Source organism: Oncorhynchus mykiss, chromosome 5 (genome assembly GCF_057628025.1).
Source record: "Oncorhynchus mykiss isolate SJ-2025 chromosome 5, ASM5762802v1, whole genome shotgun sequence".
Taxonomy (NCBI): domain Eukaryota; kingdom Metazoa; phylum Chordata; class Actinopteri; order Salmoniformes; family Salmonidae; genus Oncorhynchus; species Oncorhynchus mykiss.
In genome coordinates this window covers 26,891,341-26,900,966 of record NC_143026.1, presented here as the reverse complement: position 1 = coordinate 26,900,966, position 9,626 = coordinate 26,891,341, and the positions used below count along the sequence as shown (strand labels likewise).

At 43.4% G+C, this 9,626-nt stretch overlaps 1 protein-coding gene across 1 annotated transcript in view; it reads left to right on the top strand.

Annotated features, from left to right (window-relative positions):
- Window positions 1–125: 125 nt before the first annotated feature.
- The window catches only part of LOC110523511 (dual specificity testis-specific protein kinase 2), a 31,419-nt gene continuing 21,918 nt past the window's right edge, over window positions 126–9,626 (top strand). Inside the window, exon 1 of the mRNA XM_021602264.3 lies at window positions 126–584. Coding sequence (XP_021457939.1) covers window positions 503–584 — 82 coding nt within the window. The 5' untranslated portion in view covers window positions 126–502. The remainder of the gene's footprint in view (window positions 585–9,626) is intronic.

The window sequence follows — 9,626 nt, the reverse complement described above, 5'->3', positions numbered from 1 at the left end:
ATGTCTATGGTAAATTTATTTCAGGTAGGGAATAGGGATTTTCGTGTTCTGTAATAAATGAAGAGTCGTTAATTTATTCTAATATGATATGCAGATCAACATTTTGGGAGGATATCTAGACTTGCTATACATACGTGAACATGTTAAGAGAACAAACGGTTCTTCAGAATATGAACGTTTCTCATTGCGACAGTGGCAGCTGTCTGTGTTGTGGTTGGTGTGGTGTGTGGGAGGGAAAGAGAGCCACTAGGCAACACTTTCATCGGTCTCACTTTTTACAGAGTGAGCGCAGTGAGCCCTGTAATTGCAGGGTGTTCCCAAGGCAACAGATAAGGCATGCATTTCGTCAACCTGTTTGGGTTCAGTTTCTGAAAAACAACTGAGACTGACGGTGACAGATTGAGATTGACGCATTGATTGCGCTGTTTGGTCGAGACCCGCATGAACGCAGTAACATTTAAAGTGTTGCGGCGCTCGCGCAATTCTAGTCATTGCATCTTCTATGGGAAATATATATTTTAATCTACGACGCAGCCGAGGAAGTTCTTTGAAGAAAACGCTTGTCTACACAACAGTTTGCCGCAGTAAGTAGCATATACATGTAAAACTTGACTGGCTATTTTGTAGTCATCAATTAAAGCCTATAGTTTACAAATATCACCTGATAACATGATTTGTTTTACGCTTTGAACGCACACACACTTGCAAATGTTTATATTTTAGCTCAGTTCCAATTTATTTCCCCCCGCTGCTATGCTTTCACAGTAGCTGAGGTCCAAACGGGAATTATGTGAAGAATTTACATGTGATTAAATATACCAGACACAAACTAGGCTACACCTCGGAATGATAGGTGCACTTTAGAATGATATCATATCCCAATAAAATTAGAAATCTTATGCAGTATCATGCAACAGTTTATTATATCCTTGGCATACACTTACACATCCTAAAATATAATACTTTTCTAATGGCAAGTAGGGCTTAATAACTAGTGGCGGTTCGTGCCGTTTAAGGTAAAGGAGGATGACACATTTTTTTAATGAACATGGCCTTATTTCTATTACAGCATATTGGATAACTGTCATTCATATCCCTTACAAAAAAGATTGCAGTCAGAATGCAATATAACTACAGTTAGAGTGCAGTTTAACTGCAGTATGCTGCAAATACTGTGTCCAAAATATAACTTTTTTTACTGCAGTAATTTTGCATTATAACTGCAGTTCAACTGAATTACACTGAAGTTCAACTGCAGTACACTGCAGTTATTCTGCAGTCATTCTGCAATTACTGTGTCCAAAATACCACAGTTGACTGAAGTTACTGCAGTTTCAAAACTGCAATCTTTTTTTGTAAGGGACTCCATTCACCCAGCTCAATTTAACATCCATAGGTTTCGGCTACCACCTGATACTAGAATTTTCCCTGTACCCACTGGGACCTACAACCTAGGCTATGAATGAAAGTTTACAACGTAACTTTTCTTTACAACAACATGTCAAGAGATTTGAGTAATCAAGGTGACAGACAGTGACACATTCAACACCGCTTTGCACACTCTTTCCTGCATCTCTAGCTGATCTAGGGTGTAATCATTACTCCAAAAGTTTCAAACAAGAGTTTTTATTGGACACATTCAGGTATGTTTATCCCCGTTCAGTTGGTTTCGGTTGAATAAACTTTTTTTCAACAGAATCGGCACAATGAATACACCACTGATCACAAGCAAACACAGTTCACTTTCATAGCAGCCACATACAAACAGCTCGTTGTTGTGTATATATAATTCCTTCTCGCTATCTACTTGCTCTCTTCCTCACCTTTTCCCTTCGCTTGTCGACTTCAGGGCACAACACAGCAGATGTCTGTGACCAGGTGAAAAATCATGCAATCTTTACGTCATGACCCGTTACACACAGCCTACATTGTTGCCACGTCATAGTCAACATAGCTACTAGAACTAACAAGTTAGTATTCCCGCTACAATCATGCAGTACAGTGTACAGTCAGCAGCGTGCACTTACTCCGGTGGGCCCAGGTGGCAATACATTTATAAAATCAAAAGCTTACCTTGACTTGGAAGAGTTCCAATGTTGGATAGACATAGCCAGCCTGCTAACATATCATCCCTCTCTGTTTGAGCCTTGTGTTTGAGTTGGCTAAAATCGGTAGCTCTCTTCTGCTTCTCCTTAATTTTGGAATAAATGAATTTGTTCAAAACTATTCAACTATGGTCTTTCTCTCTTTGAGGCATCTACTTACCACATTTTATGCACTGCATTGCTAGCTAGCTGTAGCTTATGCTTTCAGTACTAGATTCATTTTCTGATCCTTTGATTGGGTGGACACCGTCAGTTCATGCTGCAAGAGCAGATAGGTTGGAGTACGTCCTCCAGAAGTTGTCATAATTACTGTGTAAGTCTATGGAAGGGGGTGAGAACCATGAGCTTCCTAGGTTTTGTATTGAAGTCAATGTACCCAGAGGAGGACGGATGCTAGCTGTCCTCCGGCTACACCATGGTGCTACCTTACTGAGTGCTGCTGAGGCTACGGTACTGTAGACCTTCATTGCCGAACAGTGCGTTCCAATCAATTATTTCGTTACATGTGAATATATTTAGTATAGTTTTATCTAAAAATTAGAACTTTTTAAATATTTCACTATTCATTTTTTCTTCTGAAATTCACAGAGGAGGGTGGTCCTCCCCTTCCTCCTCTGAGGAGCCTCCACTGGTAAGCGCTGCAACATGGAACAGGTGCTCTCTTGTTATGTCCCTATATCATCCAAACTACACAAGTAGTCTACTGAAAGTGCAAGTGTAAATTCAAACCTGTCCCTTGCAGTAATAGTTTTATCACCAGGAGTGTGGAATGTTTTATGTGGTGTGGCAGTGACACTTGTTTGCATGTCTAATCACATTTGTCTGTGTGTGCTTTGTGTTCATTGTGTGTGTGTGTGTGTGTGTGTGGTGTGGTCTGGTCTCTCTCAGCTGCTGGACAAAGGCACTAACTTCTGCTGGTCTTGCTTTAGTTACACACACTGTGGGACTGACTGTGCACCCTGTCCCGTTCACCCCGACAAGATGCATATGAATAGCTTACTGAATCGATGGAGTAAGTAATATACTCTTCTAGTCCAACCATAAGCTCCTAACAGCATACTTACTACTTTCCTTCTTCTTTTGCACTCAATTCCTCACGTTTTTTTCACAAAAATATTATTGGGCCCTCTCAAAATAGAATTCTAATGGGGCAGCCTTCTTATTGGTCAACAAAAGACAGACCATCTCTTGTTGTCAAATTGACTGGCTCCAGCAATTCTCTTGTTGTCAATTCAGTAGCGGACCAGTTAATTTGAGACGAGTGAGACGTTTTGTTTTTGAGTTGTTACTTCTAGTACCTTTAACACGTTTCCCTCCCTTGAAATAAAATAATTGGAGAAAAGCTCTTGTTGAATGTGATTGCATTGCTTTAATCCTATATCTGTGCACCCCATGATTTTACATTGCTATATTATCCATCAGCGCGGCAGGTTCTTCACATTTTCCAGGGTCTTAGTTTACATAGAATATGTTTACATGAAATATGGCTTGTCTAATGATCAAACCTACACTTGGTTGTGCCAAGCCAGTCACAGTGATAAAGTAGGTCTAAACTTGTGTTGAAATCATGAGTTCCTTTTCGACCTAGTTGAAGGAAATAGATTGTACAGTAAAAAATATAATGTACATGTCATTTTTAGACATGTTATGGGAATTACAGGATAATAACATGACTGGCCAATTATTTCACTTGATTGACTCTTTTGAGTTTTGAGTGTGGTGAACAGTGGGGTAAACTCCTACACTCTGCTGTGTTCCACACATTTACATTTATTTTGCTTGTGGGGGACATAAGAGAAGACATATGAGATATAAGGGTAGGCAGGGGACATAGGGGACCTAAGGGTAGGCGGTGGCTTGATGCATTGCCGTGAATTTGTTGGCACTCAGTTACTCTACCCAGGAGCAGGGAATATCAGGAACTGTGCTACTACCACCCTAACGAGGAGGACAGATCATAAATCAGTTATTAATATCAGACAACAGAACAGGCATTGTGAGTCTTCAGTACAGGATGCTCTCTAACAGGGAGCTTGTGAATACAGTAGAGTTGATGTTCAGTAGGTGTGCAGTTGATACAGTACTAATTGTCTGTAAGAATTGTCTGTCCTCGGTTGCAATACTCACTACCGAGTTTCATACTGCCTCTGGAACAATGTCAGCACAATAACTGTTAGCTTCATGAAATGGCCGAGCAGCCACACACAAGGCTAAGATCACCAAGAGCAATGCCAAGCGTCGGCTGGAGTGGTGTAAAGCTCTCCACCATTGGACTCTGGAGCAGTGGAAACGCGTTCTCTGGAGTGATGAATCACGCTTCACCATCTGGCAGTCCAACTAATGAATCTTGGTTTGCGCATGCCAGGTAGAATTTTACCTGCCTCAATGCATAGTGCCAACTGTAAAGTTTGGTGGAGGAGGAATAATGGTCTGGGCTGTTTTTCATGGTTCGGCTAGGCCCTTTAGTTCCAGTGAAGGGAAATCTTAGCGCTAGAGCATACAATGACATTCTAGACAATTCTGTGCTTCCAACTTTGTGGCAATAGTTTGAGGAAGGCCCTTTCTTGTTTCAGCATGACAATGCCCCCGTGCACAAAGCGAGGTCCATACAGAAATGGTTTGTCGAGATCGGTGTGGAAGAATATGACTGAAAGCCCTGACCTCAATTGGAACACCAACTGTGAGCCAGACCTAATCGCTCAACATCAGTGTCTAACCTCACTAATGCTCTTGTGGCTGAATGCTGTGGGGACTTGCACCCAATGTTCCAACATCTAGTGGAAAGCCTTCCCAGAAGAGTGGAGGCTGTTATTGCAGCAAAGGGGGGACCAACTCCATATTAATGCCCGTGATTTTGGAATGAGATGTTTGGCGAGCAGGTGTCCACATACGTTTGGTCAAGTAGTGTATATTTACACTACACGTATATCTACTGTAACTGAAGTATCCATTAAATATCAGCACATTTTGTAGAAATATTTGTATGGATGAAATGATTTGCATCAGCCTTTGTAAGAGAAACGCAAAGACTGTCTCTGAGCCTGAGGAACCGCACAATCTCCTCTCATGGCGTTCCAATGACAAGGTCAGATCTTTGACCCTGTGTCATCTGTGGGTACAAAGCCTTCCTCAGATCTATGCATCATTGTCACTCATTTAGAGAAGGAATGTGAAACACTCTTATGAGTGTTCTCTCCCTCTAGCAGTGATGCACATTTTGTCTATGCTTTCTGTTTGCCATGTACTGGCCTTGGTTATGTTGATACTAATGCCATATTCTGTGGTGTTTCACTAATGGAAAATTGTTTGTGGCAGCCATTGATTGTTCAGTGGGAGCAAAGTAGCTGAATGAATGTGCGTAGGTCATCTGTTTGGGTTGGTTTACTGACCAAAACAAAGGAGAACAACGTGGTCGATTCATAAGGGGCTTAACAGCGCGAGTTAGCCCTTATCTGTGTGGCACAACGATGGCACGCAAGCCTTGGCTGAACCCTGCCATGAGGTGACCATCTCTGCATGATGTAAACACAGAGGGTAACGTTGGCCATATTCAGATGCATGAAGGACTTATGCGTGTGTGTTTGTATGCAGATGGATCTGGTGTGATTCTGGAGGTTGGCCATAGGTCATTTCCAGCTTTGGCTACTCAATGTGGAACTGTGACACGTGTCACTTAGTTCGCCGGTCATACAGTAGGACTTAAATACTTGTCGGGTCATAATTGGGGAGCATAGAGTGATCATGAGGAACAAGGTTACATTAAGCGAAGGGTCAAGGCCTCGGAATGCAGTCATTTCCTCCGAGGTTTTGCTATCGTAGTACGGTGAAGTGCTCTGGAAATGTCTGGATTTCCTTTAGACACACCTTGTCACATCCTGGATTGTTTGTGATGACACACAGGCGAGGTAGATCCTTCCTCTGTCCTCAGTTAAATCCTTCCTGTGTCCCCAGTTTCTCTTCTGGTCCAGGTTAACCCTTCATAAAAAAGTCATTAGCACAACTGTCTGCATGTTTACTTGAAAAGCATCTACTTTAAAAGCCTGGCTACACAATTGAACTGAAATCAAACTGAATCCCACACGAAGCTGCCACATTGTGCATAGTTCTGGTCAGGGAAAAAGTTAATACCCAGTAAACAGTTTTCATACCCATAGTTTGTTTAGTTGGTGTGGAACCCAGAAATATCCTATCTATTGGATTGGAGTTTCTGTGGGTCTCTGACGGTGTGCCAGCTAGGAGACACAGTGGTACAGGGTACCAGTGATACAGTAGAGAGTTCACCACCAGTAGCAGACTGTGCTCCAGCTGTAGTTAGGTAGTTTTCCTGGGCAGGGCTGTGAGATGTGACAGGGCTGTGAGGATTAGTTGAACCTTTTGAACATCATATTGTTCTGTATTCAGGCACCTGGCCTGGTAGCCTGGTACTGGCTGCTTTGGCACTACTGGAGACTGGTGGGCCCCAGATACCCATTCTGAACCAGAGCCATACAGATCTCTAGGCCAATCTGAACCATTCACCATCTTTTCACTCCAACCAATGCAGGAGCTGGATAGTAATGCGTTTCGCTACACCCACAATAACATCTGCTAAGTATGTGTATGTGACCAATACAATTTGATTTGATCTGTCTCTGGTTGGTTGTGTGTTTATCAGAACGCTGATCCAGTTATTAAGCTACCAGACCTCAGTCACCGACCTCTGATTGATTCTCTGAGTCTGACTTTAATAATACATTTGTCACTTACTCAAGGAAATGTGACCGGGGGAAGGACAATGGGTGATTTTAAAGGAATAAAATACACTATGTCTCTCATGTCAAATATAATGACCATGTCATTAGGAGCTAAGAACACCCTGCCCAATACTCTTTAGTCATGAGTAAGTTTAAACTTTGAACTTAGTTTTAACAAGGTAATAATATCTCTTTGAATTCAAATGGATTTACCCTGTTTTAAACAATCTCGTTTTGACAGAATCCCTTTTGTTTTAAACAACATGACACCCACCCTGAGTTCATGTGGTGTCTCAACCGATGGTGGGCACAACACAAAAAGATGATGTGAAATAGGGTCTTAGCTACCGCAGAATCAGAGTTGACCTGTTTTTAGATTATTCGGCATTCATGTTTTTTTTTTTCAAGAAACTATAAAAGGTTTGACAAACCTGTTTTGTCAGCTTTAAAATAATATCAATCTCAAAGGTTTATCTTTTCCAGTGATGAAGACATGGTTGTCTCGTGCTATGGTGGAGTATGCAAAAGGTGTAAACTTTGAGCGCTTTTATCTCTTGAATGTTTGGCATTCAGGTCCAAAAAGTCACTTTCGTAGCACTTCTACAACGGGCAAATATGTGTGGAAGGTTTTGTTCCAACCAAAAGGGGTGCTGTCAAAAAGTGATTGAATTTAAATGGATTTAACCACAAAAAAAGTAGTTTAATGCATTGATTTAATAACTTGCCCAGAGCAAGCCCCTATAGATCTGAAGGAGTGCCTAAATGATGTAGCATTAAGAAGACTAACCCCTCTACCTGGACAGGACAGACTTTGACTAGCAGTGGGTCTTCGTGGCTTTAGGCTTCCCTGTGGAAAACTGTGAGCACTGATAGACAGATAATGAGAGATCATTGGGTATTTGTTATTGAGACATGTGTGCATGTGACTGGTGATTTTACAGCCAACTCAGTCAACTGTTTACAAAGTTGAAAGCCTTCAAAGAACTGCCGTTCACAGGGAAAATATCTACAGCACAGTCCCACACCCCGATGTCAATGTTTTGCATGTTGAACCTTCAACTTAGCCTGGGTGGTTTCCTTAAATAAAATCATTCCAGCAGTTTATACCACATGCGAACGCACACACATACACACTCTCCCAAAATGCACACACAGGCCGACATACACTTTATGGAAGCAGCAGGTCGTGACCCCGGGAGACAAACCATCTTAGGTAACAGGAAGTAACCTGAGAGAGCTGTGTCATAGAGGCTGAGGCCAGAGAGCTGTGTCACAGGGGCTGAGGACAGAGAGAGAGGGAGCAGAGAGCTGTGTCACAGGGGCTGAGGACAGAGAGAGAGGGAGCAGAGAGCCGTGTCACAGGGGCTGAGGACAGAGAGAGAGGGAGCAGAGAGCCGTGTCACAGGGGCTGAGGACAGAGAGAGAGGGAGCAGAGAGCCGTGTCACAGGGGCTGAGGACAGAGGGAGAGGGAGCAGAGAGCTGTGTCACAGGGGCTGAGGAGAGAGAGAGAGAGAGGGAGCAGAGAGCTGTGTCACAGGGGCTGAGGAGAGAGAGAGAGAGAGGGAGCAGAGAGCCGTGTCACAGGGGCTGAGGACAGAGAGAGAGGGAGCAGAGAGCCGTGTCACAGGGGCTGAGGACAGAGGGAGAAGGAGCAGAGAGCTGTGTCACAGGGGCTGAGACCAGAGGGAGCAGAGAGCCGTGTCACAGGGGCTGAGGACAGAGAGAGAGGGAGCAGAGAGCCGTGTCACAGGGGCTGAGGCCAGAGAGAGGGGGAGCAGAGAGCCGTGTCACAGGGGCTGAGGACAGAGAGAGAGGGAGGGAGCAGTTAGCCAACCACAGCTCTAGGGTTCCACTACACTGAATTATTGATCCAGCACATCAAGGCAAAGCCCAGGCAGGCCAGAAGCCGATCCACTTACCATCAACACAAGTCCCAACCCTGCCAGCTATCCATGCAGCATCATGTCACAAGGACCATAAATTAATCATTATCCACGGATGGCCGGCCCATTTGTAAAAGCTCAATTTCGTCACTATTCATCCTGATATTTTGTTTGTTGCATTGCCCATAAGGATTTTACACTAACTGTATTGCATATGAGAGTGACACTTGTATATTGTGTGTGAAATAATGCATTGCTTCTGAGCCGGTCTGTGATGCTGGCCAGTGTAAGATTGTTGTTGATCAGGTTTATTTTTATATTTTTGTGCTCATCACATCACCCACACAAGGCAGGCCTTGTTCTTTTTGATTCCCCCGCCTCCTCTCTGGCCCTCTCAGAACAAGTGTTATGAAATCAACTGCTGTCCATTTGTGTGTGAGGGCTGAGTGGCGCTGTGATTGTTTAGTGGTGGGCAGCCCTTCACATGTCCTGACATGTTTGACCCAGCTTGTTCCATGATTGCCTCTCTGTCTCTCACTGTCTATCCATAATGATACAAAGTACATACCGTACTCACACTAGCACAGCCACATTCTCTTTCCAGTAGCTCGTATACTCAGACATTTTAGTCTCAAACATTCATTTCCCCTTGTAAACTACACAGTCAGTCAAAGAATGACAGAGTTTGCGTAATGCTCCAGAGGACCACTCAGAATACACCCTTTTACATGCAAGGCATAGTGTTCAGGAAGGCAGGTTAGCCCACACATACTCAGCTAGTTCTCGTGAATCTGCACATACACACACACACACACACACACACACACAGAGAGCCTTGGTATGAGGAAGGCCTTTCTGCCCACTCTCCTGAAAGCTCTGAGAGTTTTAGTGGGAGAGAATGTGA